At 39.6% G+C, this 25,633-nt stretch overlaps 2 protein-coding genes and 1 long non-coding RNA gene across 7 annotated transcripts in view; 1 reads left to right on the top strand and 2 right to left on the bottom strand.

Annotated features, from left to right (window-relative positions):
* The window catches only part of Plp1 (proteolipid protein 1), a 62,136-nt gene extending 60,139 nt beyond the window's left edge, over positions 1-1,997 (bottom strand). For all 5 annotated transcript variants that reach the window (XM_052170476.1, XM_052170478.1, XM_052170477.1 and 2 more), the window contains exon 1: positions 1,854-1,997. The gene's annotated coding sequence lies outside the window, so the exon portion shown is untranslated. The remainder of the gene's footprint in view (positions 1-1,853) is intronic.
* The window catches only part of LOC127674773 (glycine receptor subunit alpha-4), a 19,228-nt gene extending 5,562 nt beyond the window's left edge, over positions 1-13,666 (top strand). Inside the window, exons 6-9 of the mRNA XM_052170472.1 lie at positions 1,061-1,201; positions 4,778-4,992; positions 9,053-9,202; positions 13,376-13,666. Coding sequence (XP_052026432.1) covers positions 1,061-1,201; positions 4,778-4,992; positions 9,053-9,202; positions 13,376-13,666 — 797 coding nt within the window. The remainder of the gene's footprint in view (positions 1-1,060; positions 1,202-4,777; positions 4,993-9,052; positions 9,203-13,375) is intronic.
* Positions 10,104-25,633, bottom strand: part of LOC127674777 (uncharacterized) — a 22,434-nt gene continuing 6,904 nt past the window's right edge. The window contains exons 5-9 of the long non-coding RNA XR_007975359.1: positions 16,395-16,541; positions 14,108-14,210; positions 12,423-12,628; positions 12,130-12,170; positions 10,104-10,333 (exon numbers count right to left, since the gene is read on the bottom strand). This is a non-coding gene — a long non-coding RNA (uncharacterized LOC127674777). The remainder of the gene's footprint in view (positions 10,334-12,129; positions 12,171-12,422; positions 12,629-14,107; positions 14,211-16,394; positions 16,542-25,633) is intronic.

Here is a 25,633-nt window from a genome sequence, read left to right as displayed (position 1 = left end):
ACAATCATGATTGCAGAGAATGAGAGGACAGCTTCAGGTATAAAAAACTGCCTAGAGAGGTGAACTCAACCAGTCTCCTTTATGGGAAAGGTGTCAACCTGTATGGGCTGCTAAATATGCAGAGACACCAAAGGATGGCAAGGATGGGTCCCCATTTATTCTTCACCTATAATCTGGCTCATGAGGTAAAACTGTAAGATCAGGAGATATTCCTCAGAGAAGAAAACTTGTAGCATTGTTTCCACGATGTGGGAAAAGAAGTACAAAGAAAGTGCCCTTTGGTCTGCCCTCTAGAATTCATACACCATATGCACAAGCAGGTTCCCACTATCCCTCACAACTTATAAACTTAGTTGGGGCAGCATCTACTAGCCTCATTTTACAGAAGAGTAGATGACTCACCTGCAGTCACACAGCTACAGTAGGATTTATACTCCATTCTGTATCAGTCTCCTCTTACACATGAGAATATGGTCATGTCTGGAATATGAGCCTTCATGAACAGCAAGCAATCTGTGAGCAACTTGGCATGTTCAGCTAACAACTCTCAAATTTTTCCAATTCAAGTCCCTGGCTAGGAGTCTGTGGTATGCACATTCTCCCATGCATGACTGGAAGGACAGAAATAGTTCTCTCTTCCCTGAGGAAAAGTGGCAGAAGCCCTGGCTCTGAGGCTCAGCTTAGGACATGTGATTGGTACACATGCTTACTGCTCTGGGCTTAAGATGTGGCAGGAGGTTCCCAGCTGGGGTCCTTGACATCTTTCCAACCTTCTTGGCCTACATCCCAAGTCTGCCAGAGTAATTTCTCTCTAAGCATTTCCCAAGCTTGAGACCCGTGTAGTAGAGGAGTCTGGGATCTTTCTGACTTGCTCATTTAGTACAGGTCCATGAGACAATTGAAGAAATTCCCTCTTCAGAATCATTCCCTTTTCCAAGCTGAGCATGTCATCTCTAAACCCCAAACCTTGTCCCTCAACTCCAAACCCTTGCTAACCTTAACTCCACCTCTATCCTCATCCCAAACACACACTCTAAAACTCTTTGATATCTCTGTGCAGTTGGCTACACCATGAATGACCTCATGTTTGAGTGGCTAGAAGATGCTCCTGCTGTCCAAGTGGCTGAGGGGTTGACTCTACCCCAATTTATCTTGCGAGATGAGAAGGATCTAGGTTATTGTACCAAGCACTATAACACAGGTAAGAATCAGGCTTGTCTTTATCGTCTAGTATTGAGGTACTAGTAGAGGGTCTCAAGACGAGAGATAAGGGGACAAGATAACCAGGTTCTACTAGAGTCTCGTCAGCTGAGATATAATGTTTCCTATGCCTTATTTCATCATGGAAGACCCTATCAACACCATTTTCAAAGAAAGAACACGGAAAGCCTATAGGGATGGCTGAGCAGGTAAAACTGACAACCTGTGTTTAATCCCCAAAACACACTTGATGAAAGGAGATAACTGACTCCTACAAGTTGTCCCCTGACCTCCACACATGCACTGCAACATTCTCATACTCACACAAACACAAAAAAACACATAACTAAAATAAATATTAAAAAGAAAGCTAACAGGGGGAGGTGAGAGTTTTAATTAGTTGTCACACAGCTAATAGCTGTCAGATTAAGAATTACAATCCAGATCTAACCCCAAAGCCTATGTTTGTATCTCTCTCATATACTGCAGATTAAAGGGCCCTTTGACAATGAACAGCAAAAATGTCTTATTTTTCACACAATTTTGTGTGAAAGTTGGGAACTCTACATTTAGGAGTTGTCAACAGCTATGATCAAATAGAAGAAACAGGCCTGAGGAACAGGTAGCTGACCATGCATACTTTCCATACTCACCTCCACTGTTTAGCTCTCCTGAACATCAGCTCTTTCTGCATGTTGAGCATGAGAAGTGGAGAAGAACTGGTTTTCTAAACTGGACAGCTCACTACTTCAGCTTTCGTAACAGTTGCTGGGTCTTCAGTTCCTTTAGCAACTTAGCTGTGTGAGAATGTAGGGGGGAAGACAGTTCCTTGAATTTAGAAACTACAGCTGGGAGTAGAAATTGGTAGAGACTTGGAAGGGGGTGGCAATTTGAATATAAATGAATTGTTTCCAAGCTTTTTATACTCGATATATTCATTCCCCTAGGGAGTCTTTTAAAAATATTGATTCCTAGGCTATAACTCCTTGAGATTCTGATTACATATACTAGAGGAAATGTCTACAGATCTGCATGGTTAACAAATATCATGAGGCTTATGGTGTTTGTAGGTAGTTTGGGAAACACTATATTTTGAAAAGCACTAGTTTAGAAGCTAATTTTTTTTCCTGCTTATTTATATAGGACTTCCACTCCTTAGAATATATTTTAAGAAGATATTATAAAATATTCATTGGCTTTAGTCACATTTCTCCTATTAATGCAAGCAAAACTTGGAATTGTTCTAAAAATTCACCCACAAGGTAGAAGTAAATTAAGACAGTGTATCTATTTGGTAAAATAATGTATAGTCATGATCATGATACTTTCACAGTTCTTATAGCTTCATGGGAAAGTACAAATAGAAAAAAGGATAAGATTCAGTGTTATGTACAGAGTATGACTATACTATGATAGGAACAAAAAGAATATATGAATTTAAAATCCCCAAAAGGAAATAATATGACTAAATATTTGTAAAGTAGTATCATAAAATGGATAAAGCAAGAACTGTGCAGTAAGATAAGCCTGAGTTTAGATCCTAGCTTCTTTATATACTGGTTGGTTACCCTTAAGAAATACAGCCTAATTTATGTTTCAGTAGCTTTATCTGTAATATGAGAGAAAATAGATTTTACTCACTTAAAAATGTGCTACAGGACTTAAAGTATAAAAAGTCCAGCCACTTAGAAGTGATTTGACAAATGAGTTTAAGAATGTTATTCCTTCTCTCTTATTTGTCTATATTAAACAACTGTTAATCTGGTAACTAAAACCCAAACTATTATAGAAAAAAGAAGGAAAGCATAGAAAGGAAATATGGAGACGGTAAAAGGCATGTTACAGGAAGAAGCCTGTGTTGTTGAATAGGGGCAGACGCAAGGACAGGGAGAAGGTCATAGAGTCATCCTGCATGTCAAAGCCCCAAGCAGTAAGTTCAATTCATTGGTCTTGAGTAATCAGTTAAGAGGCCTTAGTAGGAATAACATCAGGACATACAGTTGACTCTCCATGTTAATACGCTCCACATACAAAGGTCCATCCAACCTCAGAACAAAAGCATTAAACATAAATTTCATCTGTACTGAACATGTACAGACTTTTCCATATCATTATTATGTTATCTCATACAGCTAACAAGATGGTTTAGTGGGTAAATGAATTGAGTTCAGTTCTTGAGATTCACATTATGGAAGTCAAGAACTGGCTACTGAAATGTGTCTTCTAACTTACATACACACACACGAACACACACACACACACTAAAAAAAAACAAAGAAACAGTTTAAATGAATGATACAGACATATTTTAAAGGATATGGAAGGGTGTGCATATTTTAAATACAAATATGATGCCACAAATTGTCTCCTCTTCCTTTTGGGTTATCAAAAGCCCCTGGTTTTAAAAGGAGCTATAAACTATTGTTTTCTTAGCTTCTGAGCCATGGGAATCAGGATAAAGTAAAGGGGGCTAGTATGGGAAAAAGAAGAGCACTGAGATGTGTGCCTAGAACCGATACATTGATTTATGGTGGAACAGAACAGTGATTCCTTATACTCTGTGACAGTGGCTCTCAACCTTCCTACTGCTGTGACCCTAAAAATAGTTCCTCACATTATGGTAACCCCTAACCAAAATATTACTTTCATTGATACTTCATATCTATAATTTTGCTACTGCTATGACTTATAATCTAAATATTTGTGTTTCTGATGGTCTTAGGTGATTCTTGCAAAAGAGCCATTAGACCTGCAAAGTGGTCTCAACTCATAAGTTGAGAACCATTGGTCTATGGAAACCTGCTTTCCAGGATCCAGAGCTGATCTCTATTGTGAATCCTTCTCAGATGTATGTTAGATGGTTGTTCTAACTTGCTTAAGACACAATGTCTATTCCAGCTGGGATTCTGGAATTTGACCAAGTGCCAGTAAAGATGGTATGATAGAAATGAAGTCTAAACTAATTCTTTCTTAACAATGCTTTAACAATTGAAATAGTTACTGTGTTCAGCACCTCAACTACAACATTTCATTTAACTTTTCTAACAGCCCAATGATGAAGTTGATATTGTTAATTACTCTGTTTCTAAGCCAGAAAACTAGTGCAAAAAAAAAAAAAAAAAAAAAAAAAACCCTTGAGTGGAACTTGGCATGGTGGCTCAGAAGAGAATTCCAAATTTGATGTCACCCTGGATCACATAAAAAGACCTTGTCTCACAAACAAAAGGCATAACAAACAAACAAAAGCTTTGGGTGACTTAGTCAAGATCACATAGCTATTAAGTGAAAACTTGAGATTCAACCTCAGAGAGTCTGATTCTGGAGCCTTCTCTTTGTTCTCTTTTTGTAATTGTTACATGAAAAATCTTATTCTGGAAGTAAAAATTCTGGGAGCAAGAAGGCAATCTTTAGGGCTGAGTTGAGAGCTTTCACAGTTCATATATCTGGCACTATCTAGGGCCATCTGAGCATCCCAGAGGTTGGTTCAGCAGGGCTGCCCTATTCCTAACCTATACTCCCTCAGGCTAAACTGCAGTATGGGGACTTAGAGCCAAATACTTCATTTCTTTTCTTCCAGGAAAATTCACGTGCATTGAGGTAAAGTTTCACCTAGAGCGGCAGATGGGCTACTATCTGATTCAAATGTACATCCCCAGCTTGCTCATTGTCATCCTGTCCTGGGTCTCCTTCTGGATCAACATGGATGCAGCCCCTGCTCGTGTAGGCCTTGGCATCACCACTGTCCTCACCATGACAACTCAGAGCTCTGGATCCAGGGCCTCTCTGCCTAAGGTGAAGAGATATGCGAAAAGAGCCTGCTTGACATCAAGCCCCCTATTTCGCACTCTCTGCTATGTTCCTCTCTACCTTGCATTTGGGTTTTAACTGCAAAGAGCAATAGCTGCCACTCAACGTTTCCTGTTCTCCATAACAGCATAACAACGTGAATACTCCTGGCTAGGAAATTACTAGAAATCCTGCCTCAGTTTTCTTTGAGAAACACAACCATGCAATAGAACATTATTGCACAGGAAGTCCTATTCTTTCATAGTACAGGTAAAAATGCAGATCATAGGTTAAGTAACCTTCTCAAGGTGAATGATGACCAGAAAGAATCAAAGAAACAGTAGAGTTTTGAACTAAATTCTGTCCTCTTTCTACAACAAATAAGGTACTATTACAAAGTGCTCTAAATATAGTATTTATTTGGGGGGAAGGAAAATATTTTGAGGTTGCAAATATAATAGCAATTAAAGACAGTAGACACTGATCATCTGGGACCTGTTTATGTTTTGACTATGCAGAAAAATTTGTGCTGATGGGACTAAGAACAGTTTTCCCTGCATCGTCGTGTATTCATGTAGGGAATTTAAAGGTCACCTCAAAGTCCTTACGTCAGCAAGGCTCTGAGCAAATCAGGGAGTAAGGCCTTTTTTTTTTCATTCAACAAATATTTATTCAGCACATACTATGTACTGTACTTGGTCATGAAAGAATAGTGAATCTTGCCTCTTATATTCCTTCTAATTCTGATTTGTTGGGACCTGGCCCTGAGATATGCTTCCTCTCATTGCTTTTTCCATATAATACTTCTTTCACTGGAGACTTGGGCAGTATCAATGGATACTGATGGTTTGTGAAATTGCTATAGGGGAGGTAAAATGGAGGAGACTAGGTCAGACAGACTTAGGTTTAAATCCCAGCCTCATTATTTCCTAACAGTATGACCTTTGGTAAATTGTCTCTCAGTTGCTTTGACTGTAATATGAGACTAAGAATGCTAACCCCTCCATGCAGTTACTGTGAAAAATAAATTAATGTATTGACATGCAAGGACAGTGTTTGGCACATAAAAATTACTTAACAAATGTTAATTATTTTTATAATTATCAGTATCAGAATTTAAAAAGAATGAGTATTGGATCTAGGAATACAGTAGATGATATTTCCCCTACTAATTTTTCATTTACTAGGAAACCTGTAAGTTACTCCAAATCCCCCTAGAGAGGTAAACAGTGGTCAAGTTCAGATTAGCATCAAACAGCCGATAAGACATAGTAAGACATAGTCAGGGATCCATTCCTGTATGTGTTTTCTAAATGCACTGGGGTATTAATGAGGCTCTTAGAGGCAGACGGTCCCTAGAGGAGAGTCATAGGACCAGCCTGGGCTATGATACTTGTATTACTATAATAGCTTTTTATGGGGATCACTGCATTAAGAGCCCTGCCCTGAGTTTTTGTCTCCATCAAGTAAGAAGATTTTTCATAACCCAAGAAGATAATGCCATTTATGCCTCTTGCCAAGAGTTTTCCTTTTTGGTCCCCTCCCGTGAGTGAGCCCAATCCATCTGCTTCTAGTTATCACTCAGTTTCATATGGAAAAACACTTTGTCAAGAGGTTGTTTGCAACATTTAGGACCTTCTTGTCATATTATCATGACTTTTTAATAGCCTCATTGGTCAGTAAGCAAAATAGCCAGGCATGTACCCTGAAATGAATAGCTGTTAAGTAAAGCCATGGAACCAAGGAACCAGCAAGCCAAGGAGCTCTTGCTCACCCTTCAGTTTGGGCAACATCATACTGGATGAGGCCAAGCCAGAGGCATCTGATAGCAACAGTACTCTCATGCATTGCTTGTTGAGGCAAAGAAAGGAAAGAAAGGGAGAGACAGCAAGTAGGAGCCAGCAGAGACAAACACATTGCTAAACCTTCAATCTGCTCATTCAAAAAACAAAACAAATCACTCAGGTATTCGGGACAGAACAACATAAAAATAGTTCTTGGCATGGAAAAGCTCAATCTAGTGGAGGAAGTAGCCAGGTGTGTGATGGATGCTAAAGAGTTATGGGTAAGCCAGGCATATACAAAAGTAAAACACACACTAGGACGATCAGGAATGGCATCTCAAAAATAAATCTAAGATGGAAGCTAAACAGCAAGTTAGTCAAATCACAGAGAGAAGAGGAAAAGAGACAGACGTCTTTAAAAACACTCAAACATTTCACTATAGCAAGATAAATAGATGACAAGAGGCACACTGAGGCTGAAGAGGCAGTTAGAGGTCAAAGACCATGATAAGTGTAACATCTAGATCACAAGGTTAATAGAGAACCTATGAAGAGCTGTAGGGGGAGGGGTTGTGATATGATCACAGTGGTCTTTTTAAAATGTATTAGTGATACATTTATCATTAACAAGCCACAAATACATAAGGTGCCCTTTTCATTAACAGTCTAAGGCACTTCATGACTATTCCTTCATTGCCTAATTACTGATCTTCATAGCAGGTATTTGAAGTCCTGGAGAGCCCAGTGTGTCTGGGTGATGGACAGTTAAATGGGATCTCCTCTTCATAGGTATTGAATCGGAGACAGCACCAAGGAATTCTTAATCTGAGCAATCCATTACTACTTTCAGTGGAATTGCCCAGAAGTAAAGCAGGGTTTGCCAACTTCCAAATGTCAGTTAGAGCAAATAATTCTGGTGTGTGTGTGTGTGTGTGTGTGTGTGTGTTTTGAAGGGAGGAATGGTATGTGCTTTATAATACTTTATAGCACCCTTGTCTTCTACTCATTTGATGTCAGTAGCTATGACCACTCTAAAACTGTGTTGCCAAAATTTCCTATAAACACTGCTAAATGCTCTTGTAGGTGGAACAGTTTCATTTCGGTTAAGAACCACTAAGATAGGAGGTTGGGGATACAGCTTATTGGTAAAGCACTATGCCTGTAACACATGAAGTCACTACTCTCACAAAGAAAGCCAGTAAGTAGAAAATCTATCCAATGAAACCTTTTCTATACCTGAAGTCTGTAGCTCTTTCGGTGCTGTATAATATAGTAGCTGATAAAAAAGGAGTCACTTTTCATGAATCCTACTCTTGATATGAAGTTATATGGAGTGAGCTCAGAACTACACAGGGAAGCCCTCTGGTTAAGAATGTGAAAGGTTCCCAATAAACTGAAGTTCTGTCCCTCCTCTTAGACCCATCCAGCTGTGCCCTGTTCCTGAGGTTTGTGTTCAACCTTTACCAGGGAAGTGGGAGAAAGGCTCTTCAAAGCTATCAAAGGCAGGTAATAAGAGGAACATAGGAGGAAGCAGATGGGTGGGTGCCAAGAGTTCCTTGCAATTACTGAAGTAGCATGACAAGGGCTAGGTAGCACTCACTCCCTCAGGAGTCTGCCCTGTTTTCACCAAGGGGAAAGATGAAGCTTTAGCTTACCATTGTACTCCATTCCTCAGTGATGACTCTTACAAAAGCAGCAGAAAACGCCACAGGGTCAACAGCTGAACAGGAATGGAGGAGCTTCTAGTCTGCCAGTGAGGCTGTAACCAAAGTAAATGTCAAGGCCACTAATTTAAAAGCTCAGAATTTTCCAGTTCACGTTTTAACTAAGTGACCTCTGCTGAAACCCCTTCTCTCTGAGTAGTAAATATCTCCACACATCTCACATGGCTATGAGAAACCGAGGGCATACCAGAGGGCAAGCAAATGTGATTTTGATCACTTTTATTTACTGAAAGAGAAGAAGCATAAGAAATAAAAAAGGAAGAGACAAAAGGCAAAACAGGCATGCAAGAATAACAAGGAAGGGAAATAAAGAATAAGGGGATAGACCCATGAAAGTAGAGGGTGAAGACTGCAGAAAGATGAAGAAGGATGGGTAGCCTGATCTCTTTGGCATAGGCCTTCAGATAAAGATAGATAACATGACAGAATTTTTTAAAAACACAGAAGTTTCAGGATAAAATTGAACAGTAACAGGCAATTGATATGGATGAGCAATCCACTGGCCAGTCCATGGGAGGACTCGAGAAAGGATAACTTCTCTGTTCATGGCTGTTGCAGGTGTCCTATGTGAAGGCAATTGACATCTGGATGGCTGTATGCCTGCTCTTTGTATTTGCTGCCTTGCTTGAGTATGCTGCAGTCAATTTTGTCTCTCGTCAGCATAAGGAATTTATGAGACTTCGTAGAAGGCAGAGACGTCAGCGCACTGTGAGTACCAAAGGGGTGGGGCCCATTTTCCTTCTCCCACAAACCCAACCCTGGACTCTAGGACTAGGCACTTGGGAATCCTAGATTCTATTCCTAGGCCGGTGATAGTTAAATTAAATACTTAGTTTTTCTGGTAGTTTCCTTTATCTCTCCAATGAGACATTAACCCTTATAAGGAAGTAGAGAAATTAAAAGTATGCCATACAATAAACACTTAAAATATATTAGCCCAGACTAGTCTCGGTGGCACATGCCCATAATCCCAGTACTTGGGAGGCAGAGAAAGGAGGCTTTGTAAGTTTAATGCCAGTCTGGTCTACCTACCTTTTAGGATAGCCAGGACTACACAGAGACTCTGTCTCAAAATAAGCAAACAAAAATATATTAACCACTATTACAACCTTATTGGCAGCCGGGCGGTGGCGCACACCTGTAATCCCAGCACTTTGGGGGGCAGAGGCAGGCGGATTTTTGAATTCGAGACCAGCCTGGTCTACAGAATGAGTTCCAGGACAGCCAGGGCTACACAGAGAAACCCTGTCTCGGAAAACAAAAACAAAAACAAAAACAAAAACAAATCAACCAAACAAAAGAAACTTATTGGCTTAGTACTGGTGTTATTGCTTTGAGAATTAAAAATAGTTGTTTTTGGTTTTCCTCACATCCAGAAGGAAGGTACTTTAAGTCATCCTCTATTAAGAACTAAGAGTCAGACACCAGTGCCTTTCAAGTGGAGCACTGTAAGATGGTCCCCATATTTGAACTGGAATCGAAAGATCATTACTTGCCTCTTCTGATTGGTGGAATTTGTCTTGAACATCAGGCACTTCAGAGTTGGTAGGCTTGAGGTGGTGATCTTCCTCACTCTCGTTTGTTAGCCTCATTTCTTCCAGAACAAAGTGATCACCAAGGGGAGATAGAAGAGGAAGTTGTTGTCATGACAACAGAAGCAGTTTTCCCTCAATTGCCCAGGCAATAGGCACTAGGTAAGTTGTCATGACAACAGAGGTGCCTAGGCTACACTGAGAAAAGCAAGCTCCAATTATGAGCAAAGCTGAAAGCCTTGGTACTGGTTGCTTAATCTTCAGAGACACAATGTTTTGACTCCATGTTTTCTGTCTAATCCAGAGGCTTCAAAACCAAAGAGAAAAGCACATAATTACTTTAGAGGACAGAAAACAAATGGCCTAACCCACTGTTAAAATCTTGACTCTAGGGGGCAGCAGTTATAGCTTAGTGGCCGAGTGCTTGTCAAGCATATATATAAATCTTGGGTTTGATCCACACTAACACAGTTACACACACACACACACACACACACACACACACACACACATTCTGACTTTATTCTATCTCAGACATACTAATACAAGGACTCTTTGTTCCTCCTAAGTCTCAACTCCCACCTCAGTAGCTCCTGGCACATCCCTATTTTTACTTCCAATGATCACACAATCTATATGACTTCACATTTCTTGATATGGTTCCTTTCTGGGAAAGACAAAGCTCCTATCTCATACAGATTTTTCTGAATTCCTAGTTTTCCTCTTTAGTTCTTTCACGGTTCCCAAAGAGTGAGCCCTCTAGTGGACTGATGTACAACTACATATATTTGAATAAGACTCATTCTTCAGAGACCTGCCTATAAGATTTTCCTACCTAGGGATAGGAAAACATGTACATAGTTAGGAAATGAAAAAATCAGGATGCTCCCTTTCCTAAAATAACTATCTTGGCCTCTTCTTTAGTTATATGAAATTTTTCTCCAGGTACCAAACTCTTCGATTCATTGTTTATTTTTTTTCATGCTTTTTAACATTGTAGTCCTAGGAAAGAACAGGCTTTCAAATATTCCAGAGTCCCTTTCCTACCTAAAACACTTGTGTTGATCTCCCAATAATACAGATTACTACAGTTACTGCAATGTCATTCATCTTGATCCTAGTACCACCTCCTATACCACTTGTCCCCCTGCACGGTGCTCTTCTCCTGTAACACTGCAGGAAATGATGTTTTTTACATGCCCTTTGCCTTCCCAGATGGTCTAAGTGATTTAGAGGAAAGGGTGAAACCCTTATTCCCATCATCCCTGCAGGGTTAGCCCCTGGCTCTGAGCACACCAGCCAAAGGCAAAGGCTGTCAAACTGGATAGACAAGAATCCTTGCTATTATTAATACAGTAACTTGAGAACTAGAAAACTTACAAATATCAGCAAATCCTCTCAGGTGCTTACTTTCAGAACCCTGCTCACCTCTCCATCTTCCATTGAGTGTTTTGCCCTATTTCCAATTTCTTTCCTCCCTGACTGTCTCACTTCTATATTTATTACTCTAGCCCGACTTCATAGCCCACCTTCTACACTGGACATTATTTCCCAGCTTCCTTCTCTAGCCTTCCAGCACTTGGCTCCTAGATAAGTAGAAAAAAAATCAACTCTATTTCAATAGCCATGGAAATAGCTGTCCTTCCCCAACGCATAGACACTCACTCACCATTCAGAATTTGTCTTAAATATCTAATATCCAAACCTAGGCCTCTTTGATCCTTGTATTATAGGGTACTAATCTTTGCTGGGTAAGCTAAGATAAATAGTAAAATTAAAAAGAACCAAGAGCAGCTTACTTTATCAGATACTTTTTCTCTTCTGTATAAAATTACTTTCTTCTAGCCTGAGAAAGATTTCCACATAATTTCCTTAGATTTACTGCATAAAAGGGGAAATAACGGGATTTATAAAAACAGAAATTATAGCTGGATCTAAGTTTCTCCCTCAGAACTTTTTCTCAATGCCTAGATTCTTCTAGTTGGGAGGCTAGGCGAATATTGGGGTACAGGATCATCTATACCGGAATGCTAGGAAGAATTTTTTTTTTTTACTTTACTTACCCCTATCGTTTTTTAATTCCTTATAAAATATTTTGCTTACCTTTGGTTCTTTATCTGTAAAATGGGCCCAGAAAATCTCCTCTGTAGAAAGAATGTGAATATCAATTATAGAATACATGTGAGATTAATACCTCTGACTGAAAAAATAAAAGGCCAAAATGATAAATGAGCAGAGCCTTCAGGCTGCCAACCTGTAACTATTCAAGATTGGAATCATTTGTGCTCATTTTGCACATACATATGTATGACATACCCACGCAATACACATTTCTTGTCCTTATAGCATAAACAACTACGTCAGGTAGCCAGGGTGGCTTACTCTTCGTGTTTTACCTTGGACTTCTCCAGTGTTAGGGATGAGGGACTCTAGTCTCTGGAACTTCCTCAGTTCTGGGCACACTTGAGTTGATAGGTGAAATCAGACAAAAGAATATTTCATTTCAGACAATCTCTTAGCTGAAGCTTTTATTGCAGAGCATTCAACACTTTTGATATACGTAACCATCTTCTATTTGAAGGATATATTTTCCAAATCTGTTCTAAATTGAGAAAATAGAGTAAATAAGTTAAGAGGTAGAGGAGCTGAGGGTTTCTTATGTAACTAAAGCTCTTGTGGATGTTTCTTCCCTCTTCCTCCTCCTCCTCCCCCTCCAATTTCTTTTATTTCTTTCTGTCCTCACTTCCTGCTTCCCAGCTGTGTCATAGCTACTCAGTTGTCACCCAACTACTGTAGTAATGGTCTTTCTGCAGTCTACTACTTACTGCTTAATTAAAATGTACCTCCTCCATGCTATTAAGGCTATCAAAAGGCATGCAAATTGTATATGAATATAATGTGCATTGGGCAATAAATGTTACTGCAAATTTGCAGACTCCCATTTCCAATCAGCTAATTTGCAAAGAAATAAACAGATCTTCAAAAGAGTGGTCAAATTTAATGTACTTTGCCTAGCTTGCTTGGTCATTTAAAACTTTTGGAATCCTTATCTTTAAGTCAAAATTAGCTTTAAAATGTATTATTTACAAGAAATGAATTCTAAAGCTTTTAAAAGTAATTAAAATCAATTTACCAAGTCAAAATATGTCAGCCTCACTGTCTGTTGGTTTTATTGTTCTGTTTACCTGTCACAGAATTTGATGCTGAGATGTTGGCACTTTAGTAGGTTTTAGATGACTCCAAATATTGTTACACATTTTCAAAAGGGAACTCAATGCATGGCTATAAATGAAACCATAGCATATAGCTTCTTAATACACACACCACCTTTTATCTTTTGTAATTATAGGAAGAAGACATCATAAGAGAGAGCCGCTTCTATTTTCGTGGCTATGGCCTAGGGCACTGTCTACAAGCAAGGGATGGAGGGCCAATGGAAGGTTCCAGCATTTACAGTCCCCAACCTCCAACCCCTCTTCTAAAGGAGGGAGAAACCATGAGGAAACTCTATGTGGACCGAGCCAAGAGAATTGACACCATCTCCAGGGCTGTCTTCCCTTTTACTTTTCTTGTCTTCAATATCTTCTATTGGGTTGTCTATAAAGTGCTAAGGTCAGAAGATATCCACCAGGCACTGTGAACAGGGTAGAGGCTATAGTGTACAGCTGCTGGCTTCCTGCTTTCACCCAGGTGGGCTTTTCCCTTCCATCAGACTCTATCAGAAGCTTGAACAGTTCCTTCCAACCTCACACCCATAACTTCAATCACCAGTTCCCAATGTCTGTGGGGACTGCCTAGTGCCAATGGTAGCTGTACTTACAAACATGGCTTATATACCCTCATTCAGACTGACTGCCTACTCTGCCATTTCTCTTTGTTCATCCATGTGCCTAATGCCAAAATGACTGTCATTGCTGAGGCTCCTCTGTGAAGAATATCTAGATTTTGGGATTCTTGGTTTTGTTATCTGCATCTTTTCTACTTGCATTCAGAGCCTGGCTTTTACTCAGCACTTCTCTGCCTCCCACTGTCCTTTCAGTCCACAAATACTGCCCTGAATGACCTAGTCAGATATCCTTACCGATAGGAAGACAAAAGACACATGTTTCCAACCTCTTAACAACGATGTGGTAGTCTTAGGCTGCACAATGATTTATGGCCCAACAGCAGTAGGCTTACTTCTCCTAGAAAAGATAACATTTTCAGTACTGGGGCAAGAACCCAGGATTCTCAGAAAGTGTACCCTTCCAGATCTATGGAGGCTTCCTGGTCCCAAACATATTTCTTATAGTACCTAATCAAATAGTATAGCTATAAGTTTTGTTATGCTGCTTGGTAGAAAAAAGGTAGGGGAGGCTTCTTCTTAAGAATTTTATTTAATAATCTAGGAAAGATGATATGAAAGGTACTAAAGTCTAAGAAGTGGAGTACAAAAACACTATTTAGATTGACTGATACTCTCTCGTTTCTTCTTTTTCTCCAAAGTCTCCTTATTTTGCAGGACCTTCTAACTTTCTCCTTCATCTCCTCTTGGCAAGAAAATAACAGTGTCGCACAACCTTGTTTTGAACAGAGTAGGCTTTGAAGTTCCTCGGGAGGAATTAGGCATGGATCGGGATACTATCTAGGCTTCTATGGAAACAAACATTGGTTCTACCTATCTAGGGTAATAGTTATAGAAGGCAGAGAGCCATAATTTGGGTTGTTTCTTTACTCTTTTGTGTTTCCCTTTCTTCTATAGGATTATTTAGTAAAAGTACAGGAAAGATCAGAGTAAAGTGGGTTGTTGTGCCACTGTAAGTCATAGGGACCCTGGGCCTGGTACATTGAGTCCTTTGAAGTGATCTGAGCATGAAGAGCACAGAAATAAGATGAGAAATATTAAAGTATGAGAACTACAGTTGGAATACATAAATAGTATCTTAAAATATTAAAGTCCTTTTCTGTAGACCCAGAAAAATAATTAATTATATAATCAGATCTCTCCTCTGCCCATTCCAAATATACTCCTTCTCTTTTCCCATCTCCATCTCTATTTCATCTCTCCCTCACAACTTCATCATTTCACATAGAATTCTAAATTTTAAGCCAACAAATCCGATGCTATAGTGCAAGGATAAGATCAGCCTTTCTCTATTTACATATTAAATTTGTCTGATCTTTCCTATTCATTGGGATATCCATTTTTCCCTTAATTTTGAAGAAAGTTCTTTGGAATGATCAAGGTAGCTGGCCTAGATTTTTTTGTTGTTGTTGTTTTTTTGGAGACATGGTCTTGCTGTATATCCAAAGCTAGCCTGTAACTTACTTGCAGCCCAGGCTAGCATTGGATTTATAATCCTCCTGTCTAACCCTATCCAGTATTAGGATTAACAGCATGCACTACCATATTCAGATATAGAAAATACTTTTATTGGCAATTAGAGCACTCTCATACAAAGAATCAAATATTAAAAAACTGGTTTATAGGACGAGATTATATTAAAAAGGGAAGAGAGCCCCTATGTTCCTATTTCTGCCCAGGTAGTGCCAATCAATGAGAAGCCACAAGCAATACCCCTTTGAAAGGAGCAGAGAGTATCTCTTTGATACTGTCCCTGATGGGGCTGGGGTGTCAGGCTGCTGCAGCCCGGAGGCGGGGATGGTGGGGGTGAACTATGGAGATGAGCTTATTGCACAGAGCTTTACTTGTTACAGATCTTGTCCAGATGGGCCAACTGCACAAATCTGCCCTGTTGGAAGTCTCAAGAACAATGCCCTGGAGACAGCTACAGTACTGAGCAATAAAGGCTGTCCAACTGGGCCTCGGATCAGCGCATCAGCTGGTGCTGGGTGCCAAAGAAGCCAAAGTACCAAGCAACATAATAGACCAAAGGAATTCACAAAGCCACTTAGAGCTAATGCCAGGTGGAAGGTACTATCCTCACTGGAGCCCTTAAGCAGAGGAAGTATTTGTATAATGTCAACCTCAGATCCAGAGCAAATGGCTTTCATTTTCTTCATTCTTCCCACATATGTACTGGGACTAGGGACGTGCTCGGTCTCACTGAAGGGGTTTGACATTTAGCAATCTGTTCAATCACAAAATTGTTAAACTTGGTCCTTCTTACTAATGAACTGAGAAAAGGTAATATAAGAGTCTCATTTGGAATACTTACCCCTCTACAGACCCATACTATTTTCTGCCTGAATGAATCTGATATGATTCTGAGATTTAAGGGGTGTGGGGGGGAGGGTCTTATGAAGATAGTGTTTTGGTTGTTATCATCAATTTTACCAATTCATCAATTCTTTGTTAATATTTAATATTAGATAAGTATTTCATAAATGTAATTTATGAAATTTTCAAGAGGAAAGGCTTTACTTACTCAGTTGTTAAGGCTATTGGTGTGTCCATCTTCCTTACAGTTTGCTCTGCATTGTGGAATGCCAGGGGTTTTGCCTCCTTTTTCTCTTTAATCTACAACAGGTCCTTTTGCTCTCTCCAAATTCACAGGCCAAGCAAAGGCAGCTCTCTAAGTGGAAGAAATGTACTGAGTAAAATTTATTCCTTCAACATTTCCAAAAGCATTTTCTCACCTATCATAAAAGAACAGGCATTCTTCTGTTTAAACTGTTGGGCTGATTGAAAGTTTGGTCCTCTTTTTGTTAAGCAATGTAAATGCCTCAACTGTATCCAGAATATGTTACTTCTTTTGGATTTTTTTAATGTGTTCTCCCACCACTCTTAAGTGTCTGTATCACTGTTGGCATTATTAGTCATATCTCATTATTTCTGTCTACTAAAATCTCAAACATTGTACTTCACTATGCTGGGATTAATCTTGTTAGGCTGCACTGTTAAGGAACACTAAACAATCTAGATCAGGAATCACCCAGGGATCAGCAAGCAAGGTTCTACCCACTGGTTCAATGGAAGAAATGTAGAATACCTTTTTTCTGAAGGCAAGAGATGCATTTTATACAACTCATTAGCCTGCACAGCTCCTGGTATCTTATAATACACAATATGTGTAATTAGAATAAAAGCCTATCTTCTGTATCATGTTTTATTCATTCTCTTTCTGTTAATTTACTGAACACAGAAAAAGAGATCCAGAAGAAATCTTAGAAAATCAGAGTCCATATAGATATGTATACACAATGAGATCTTCAGGTAAAACAGAAACAAAATTAAAACGAAATTGTAGGTTGCGTCACTGAAAAAAGAATTATAATGTTCTTATTAAACATTAATAACATACCATATATTAAGACTGAGATCAGGTTGTAATTAGAATCCTAATGACTTAGATAAACACTGTCAGTGACAAGTGATACAGTAGTGGGAATTTCAGCAGCACAGCCATCTGCTTCCCCCGTTCTACATGTTGTCTCTGTTGAGGAGCCGGTCATCTCTGAAGGGAAAGTAATTAGCATGTTCTTCCCAGCCTCACATTCTGCTCTATCAGAGTCTCCAGCTAGAATAATATTTATAGGCTACAAATATGGGCTGAAGGCTTATTAGTCAGAACAGCTTGTTAGCAGGTCTTAAGCCATGAGGAAGAATGGCTTCTAAGCCAATTATCCAAAACAAAGAATTTTCTGCATGGAAAGACTAAGTCCACTAATATGAAGTCACCCAAAGAAGTCACATGAATAGCTCTGCTTTCACTTGCAAAGCTTTATAAAAATGTCCTACTGTGTTATACTGTGTAGTGTGTTATTAAAAACAGACCTTGGGGCTTTAGAGATGGCTCAGCAGTTAAGAGCACTGAATGCTTTTCCAGAGGTCCTGAGTTCAATTCCCAGCCACCACATGGTGGCTCAAAACCATCTATAATGAAATCTGATGCACTCTCCTTGCATGTGTCTAAAGACAGCTGTAGTGTACTCATATAAATAAAAAGTAAATAAATTTCTAAAAAATAAAATAAGACAAAAGTTGTTTAAAAAAACAAAACAGACCTCACTATTAATTTCCTGGAATAAGGGGAAAAATTTTGCCATCACCTAAATCTAGGTGCCATTTTCTCTTACAGAATGGATCTAGAAAATATGTAAGCTTGTTATTTACTAGCTTCATTCATGACAGTTTAGTTTTAAGACAGTGTGGTGCTTTAGTACCAGACAGAGCCTAGGTTTGAATGACAATTCACTCTGCCTCAGTTTCTTCCTCTAAAAGCGCATTCAAGGCCTTGGAGAAATACAGAATGCAGTGACTTCATGACCTTGACCAAATTATTGAACTATTCTGTACTTCAGTTGTCACAACTATTAACTGAAAATAAACTACCTCATAGTGTTGTGGGAATTCCAGGCAAAGAAAGGAATTGAACTCAAAACTCAAGTTTACTATTTTTTAGTACATTGCCTTACCACTATGCAAGATCATTTATAGGTCCCAAGGTCTTGTGGAAAGAAAACACAGGCACCCTCCCATCTGCAAATACACATACTTATACACATTCAGAGAGATTCTAGATTTTGCTTATATAAGTTGCTTTATATGGTATTTTGCTTGGTGGAGATTAGGATAGTTGACAGTTTTTACTGTTGCTTTAAATCTGTGAAAATCAAAACTGTTTTGTCTATGATGTTCAGATATAGGCCATTTAATGTCAAGAGGTACTCCAAGTATATTTTTGAGGATATATTAGTTGGCTTTTACTATCAAAACCAAAATCTCTGCCATAGACAACTTAAGAGAGAAAAGATTTATTTGGGCTTATAATTTCAGTGGGTTCACTCCATGGTTTAACCACCCCATGTGTGCTTAAGTAAAACATCTCAAGGATAACTGTGAGAGCACTTCGCATCATGGCTGACAAACATGGGAGGTGTTCACCGGAGAGTCTACAGGAAGCAGAGAGGGAACTGTTCATGCTTTGCTGGCTTTCTCTTCTTTCCCCTTTCATTCAGTCTGAGACCCTCACCCATGACATGGTGCTACCCATATTTAGAGTAGACTGTCTTCCCTGGCACTGCCTTTACAGAAGCACATCCAGATGTGCCCTCATCATGGGAAGAAATAGACTAAAGTGAAAAATAGCTGTGCCAAAGAAGTCTAATAATTCAGTATCTTTCTTACTGTAATGTCCTTTTCAACTGACCAAGGTATAGAAGTCAAAAATCTATGTTAACATACTTTTTTTACATGTATTAACAATGTCCACTGGCTAATCTCTGTCTTATCAGTCCTCAGTCCTATTCTCAACCATTTCAGGTAAGAAACTCACTGCTAGATACACAGCTCAGACAATTAAGAGCAAGAAAGCGTGTGACGTTGTTCATAGTAACACATCTGTTATCTTCAAAGCATTTGATGTTCATCTCATTTTCACAGAGTAAAAAGTATTTGACTCTTAGAAAACTGGTATCTACAGTCTTTTCCGTAGACACCCCCAGCCAACACATCACAATGCCTTTTAATTCTAGCACCTGACACAACACTAGGATCTTCTCTAATCATTTAATCTTCTCTCTTTATCCAACATAAGGTTGTTGAGGGCTTACCTAAAAGCTCAGGCCCTCCTTTTAACTTTCCTTTGTTCTTCAACAAAGTGTCACTTATTAGCTACACAAGTTCATTTTGGGTCTGCTCTGCCTTAGTTTATAACAGATTCAAATGCTAATGGTAATTTGTGGGAGTGGGTTATGACCATTTAGTCCTCAACCTCTCTGCCTTTCTCATTTTTTGCCTTATACCTGCATAAAGACAAAGAGAGCACGATTCTGGTGTGATCTAGCACAGTATTAGGGGTGGGAAAAGGTCATGATGCACTCTACTTGCAGAAATTCAAAGATTTCTTCACCAGAGCTTCTTCATCAAATTAGGGATCCATGAGATTTATACTCCTTTAGCTTTCCTCTGATAGGAACCTAATCTGTTACCACCAGCTGACAGGCCTGAGATTCAGGATGGTCCTTTAAGGGAGGAGACAATGTAGTTTCTCAATATCATTATCCCCTTATGAAATATACACAGTTGACTGCCTGTCTTATCTCACTAGGATTTCAAATTTCAAGTTTATGAACTTTCTTGATCCAAAAGAGACCTAATAGAGAAGAGCAATTAATCACAGATTTAAGCTCTTTTGCTTCTGTTACATACATAAAACTTTCTTAGAAATATCCTGGGGGTGGAGTCATGCTCAGGGAATAGGAGTCAAGTAAGAAAACTGGGTCAAAAATGAATGAATATGTCTTCAAAATGTTATTGATAGCATGTCTGATGCTATTCTTCAACCAAGTGATAACCAATAAGGAGTTTAGCTCCAATACTACCTTTTCTCTTTATTTATCTTTGGGATGAGGGTTATGTTGTGACAGGTGATAGGTAAGTATTACCCTTCTGACATCTTCATTGCTAGCAGCTTAACCACCTGGGACATGTGGTTATGAAAATAGTCCAATACTTAGCCTAGCATTAATACCTACCCCAGTATGAGGATGTCGACTTGTCTTTGGAAGCTATTTTACAACTATGCTCTTTCATCAGACCTACTCAGAGTACAAGGGGGGGGTCCTCTAGTCTATTGTCAAACCCAAGCCATTTTCCTGTAAGTTCCTCTACTGTGCTTGATTTAAAAGGTAAAACTTGTTGGACCATTTGCCTTAGTAAGACCATTTTCAGAAGGACAAGGAATAGCTACTGCCTGAATGCCCTTCTGAACATCCTGTACCATTGCCATCTTGTAACTAAAGGGAAGGGGGAACGTTTGTTGTAAACTGGCATAAGTATCAATTCTCTGAGTCCCCAGTTACACAGGTCTACCTATCAGACTGCATTTCTTTGCAGGATTTAGTATTATAAAGCCTCCCTCACTGAACCCAGGTAAGGCAAACCGTTCACCAAGAATTTAAAGCTACCACTGAGTGACCAGTGTGAGGTATTCATGCATTTAGGAGCATTATTTGGACAGACAGAAGGTCTTCTTCTGTAGCTATCAGTACTATGCTTGGTAAAATGAAGGTAGGCAACAAAATCACAGCTGAATGAGCACATGCACCTGTAGCAACATGACTACTTGGTAATACTGCTATGTCTCTCTGGTTAGGAGGACTAATACATAAATCTTAATTTGTGGAGGTGAGGGGTCACGGGAAAAATAGTGAGATAGAGAACATGACATCACAAGACAATGGGAGGCAAGTATCGTGAATATGCTCACATTTGCATTCATGTTATTCTTAATAGAGGCCAGTGGTCCTTCAGGAGCTACAACTGTAGCCTAGAGCTTGCCTAACATACATAAGAATTTCTAGTATCAAAATAAAATAGCAATTTTAAAATAATTTTCTCCTCTTATACTTGAAAAGCTTCCAAAAACTTCTCTTCATACGTAGGAATACAATCAACCTCTAGACTGGCCAATACTGTGTCAACTCTTCTGGATTAATTCACAAATGTTCATGAAGTACTTGCCATCACATGCTAAGTACTATACAAAATATACAGACTACATAGTGAAAAAAAAACCTCCTCCCCTCAGAGCTCCTATAGTATGACAGGAGAGAGAAAAGTAGAAAAATGGAGACAATACTTCAGGAATTATAGACAATTTATCTGTGGTGAAACTGGGAAAGAGGAGATTCTAGAAGTCTTTATGAGTGTAGAGACTTGTAACCTGAATGAAGAGAAAGGACCAAGAAAAACATCCAAAGAAATGAGATGTTAGAAGTAAGACAGTTTTTGTTTGTTTGTTGATGTGATTTATCTTAACAACCCTGGCTGCCCCTGGAACTCACTATGTAGACCAGGTTGGCCTCAAATTCTCAGAGACCCACTTGCCTCTTCCTGTACCTCTGCCTCCAGAGCCAAGCAGTAGTAGGACAGTTTTAAAAAGGAGAGAACAGATATTTGAGTTTTTCAAAGAGGAGGAGGAGGAGGAGGAGGAGGAGGAGGAACAGGAGGTTTCAAACAACCCTTCCTGGCTAATAATATAGAGAAGAAATGCACTGAAAAAATCTTATTTGATCAAATGAAAATGGTGGCATCCTGGAAGGTCAAAAGCAGTGGATGCTATGGGAACATAAAACAAGATACTTAACTAGGTCCTGGGGATACTTAACTGAGTCCTGGGTAGGACTCACTGTGAGGAAGTGACACTTAAAGGGAATCTTGAATACTGGAGTAGCCATCATGAGGAGTATAACAGGGTGAGAAATGTGGCATAGTAACTTACTACTTTGGCCAAAGGAGGTCCCAGTTTTGCTAATAATTTTGTTATGTCTGCAATTCCAGATACATTTACTTCATAGCAAAATCATGTGTAGCTTACTATTGTTCTCTCAAATCCCACCTTCTGGGATCAAAGCCAGAAACATTGCTTTGATACTTCTATTCCAAATTTGTCACTTAGCATTTTAGAAGGTCTATTATTTGCTGAACAGTGTTACATGCCTGTAATCCTAGCACTGTAGAGGTGTATGCAGGAGGGTCAAGAATTCAAGGCCATCCTTGACTACGTAAGAAGTTCAAAGCTAGCCTGGACTACATGAGACTCTGTCTCAAAAACAAACAATAAAATATTCTATTTGGTCTTATTAAGACTCAGCTTTATACATATCCCTAAACTCCTTATAAAACCTTCGAAAATGTGAGCTATCTCCTATTACTTTAGCATCACGCAGGATACAGCATGGTGATGAGCATATATGTTTGTAAATGAAAGGGTGGATGATACATTGGGGTCTCTGAAACCTTCATAATTCACTATGACCAGGGACATGTACACAAGTAATGGGAAAGTCTGCTTTCCCCAAAAGAATTCTACTAATTTCACCCAAAGACCTAAGATCTGAAATAGCCAACTCCTTCCCAATAGTCTCTGCTGCTCATCCCTTGCAATTCTGCCCCTTCCCCCCATTCCACCTCCTATTGTTTCTTCTGTCTCCTGGTTGTCAGCCAGGATGAGAAAATGGTCTAGCTGTTCTCAGAGACTTACACCAGCCTGGACTGCTCTGCAGTGCCATGAAGGGCCAGGACTTTTGTTTACAGCTGGGAGCCTGATGAGGCAGTAAGCACAGCTGACAGCCCTACTCTGAAGCAAACATCAATTTCCCTCTGTCCTCTCAGCCAAGTCTCACAGAGCAGCTCTATTGAAGGCTGGCTGTACCCTCCTGGATCTCCCTGACATCCCAGCCGCAACTCTGGGCTGGGAACAGCTCGGTGGCTCTCAGCTTTGTACCTTTTAGGAGCTGTTCTTACTCTCTTCTCTGTCCTTAATTACTAACCATCTTATCTCAACCTCAGGGCCTGGAAGGAACATGTTCGCTGAGGTCCCCATACCCTAAATCCTATTTGCTTTCTCACTGTGGTGTACAAACACCCTCGTTCACTTACCCATATAGTAACACACTGCTGAAAGTAGATCTAAAGCACTGTTTCAATGTGTAGTTTATAGAATCTACCTTTCCAACCAGAGCAGCAATATACTTTGTCTTTAAATGCTTGTACTTTCACACACATGTGAATATGCACACACACAGCCTTTGCTTTCTGATGGCTGTCCTACTCTTAAAAACTGTAAACAAGGTAGGAAAACATCTTCCAAAATAGATAATGACACCCTCTGTCACATATTCCACAATCTGACCTGTTTCCATACCATCTTGGCCTTCTGCATTGAGGGTAAGCAGAAAGCTCCAATACATTCTTAGTTCCTTCTTGCCCCTTGCTTCCATTTGCCTGTGTTTTTTTTTCTGCCTTCTGGCTAGTAATTTGGCCAGCTACCTGAAGTTTCTTGCTGTGGTTTTCAACCTCTCTCTGGTCCTAATTTCTTGATAACTGTGAGCTGCTGTTTACAGTAGCTCATTATAGCAAGGCTCCCCATGGCATCTGGTGGAGAAAAGACTATCCTTTGAGGAGACCTTACCAATCTCCAGTAAAAAAGGTTTTGTTTGTTTTGTTTTGAACTTGGCTCACTCTCTAAATCTGACATGGTCCATCCCTACTAAAGAATATACATTTTACTCAATTATTACTTGGTTAATAAGTACTCTTCTAAACCCATGTTTGTAGTCTAAACCATAACTGATCATTTCTTTTTCTTTAAAGAATTATTTTATTAAGGGAACATTCAGAACTAAAGTAAGGAAATCGTACAAATAACCCTCTATCTACCATTAAACAACTTAGATATGTATTTTCAAGTACTACTTGGCTTGTTCTTTTAAGCATGGCAGCTATTATAGTTTCAAAAGCTGTAACTTTATCACTTCTAGGAAATTGTGGACTATAGGTGGAAATTACAAACATAAAGAAAGTTAGCTGGGAAAATCAAAAGCTCAGGTGACAGCAGATGCTGGTGAGGATGTGGAGAAAGAGCAACACTCCTCCACTGCTGGTGGGATTGCAAGCTGGTAAAACAACTCTGGAAATCAATATGGTGGCTCCTCAGAAAATTGGACATAGCACTACCTGAGGACCCAGCTATACCACTACTGGGCATATACCCAGAAGATGCTCCAATATGTTATAAGGACACATGCTTCATTATGTTTATAGCTACCTTATTTATAATAGCCAGAAGCTGGAAAGAACCCAGATGTCCCTCAACAGAGGAATGCACACAGAAAATGTGGTACATTTACACAATGGAATACTACTCAGCAATAAAAAAACAATGAATTCATGAAATTCTTAGGCAAATGGATGGAACTAAAAAATATCATCCTGAGTGAGGTAACCCAATCACAAAAGAATACACATGGAATGCAATCACTGATAAGTGGATATTATCCCAGAAGCTCAGAATATCCAAGATACAATTCACAAACCACATGAAGCTCAAGAAGGAAGACCAAAGTGTGGGTGCTTCTGTTCTTCTGAGGAGAACAAAATACTTACAGGAGTAAATATGGAGATGATGTGTAGAGCAGAGACTGAAGGAAAGGCCATCCAGAGACTGCCCCACCTGAGGATTTATCCTATATACAGTCACCAAACCCAGACACTATTGCAGATGCCAAGATGCGCTTCCTGAAAGGAGCCTGATATGGCTGTCTCCTGAGAGGCCCTGCCAGTACCTGACAAATACAGAGGCAGATGCTCCCAGCCAACCACTGGACTGAGCACAGGGTCCCCAATGGAGGAGTTAGAGAAAGGACTGAAGGAACTGAAGGGGTTTGCAACCCCATAGGAAGAACAACAATATCAACCAACCAGACTCCCCCCACCACAGTTCCCAGGAGCATTAACCAATGAGTACATGTGGCTCTGGCTGCTTATGCATCAAGACGATTGCCTTGTCAGGAATCATTGGGAGGAGATGTCCTTAGTCCTATGAAGGGTTGATAGATGCCCCAGTGTAGGGGAATCGAGGTTGGGGAGGCGGGAGTAGGGTGGGTGGAGGAACACCCTCATAGAAGCAGGGGGAGGGAGGATGGGATAGGGGGTTTCCAGAAGGGGGGAAACCTGAGAAAGAGAATAACATTTTAAATGTAAATAAAGAAAATATCCAATAATAAAAAAAAAAAGAAAGAAACTTAGCTGGGGGGAAAACACTTGAAGCAAAGCACTTGATTCAAAGCAACCATTTGAGGCAAAGTTCGAACTACAGGCATCAACAATGACTCGCAAAACTCGTCTTTATCTTTCTGAGTTAATGTATACCATGGGTGG

This window comes from Apodemus sylvaticus, chromosome X, assembly GCF_947179515.1.
Source record: "Apodemus sylvaticus chromosome X, mApoSyl1.1, whole genome shotgun sequence".
Taxonomy (NCBI): Eukaryota; Metazoa; Chordata; class Mammalia; order Rodentia; family Muridae; genus Apodemus; species Apodemus sylvaticus.
The sequence above is the reverse complement of the archived record's forward strand: the minus strand, read 5'-3'. Positions and strand labels throughout refer to the sequence as shown.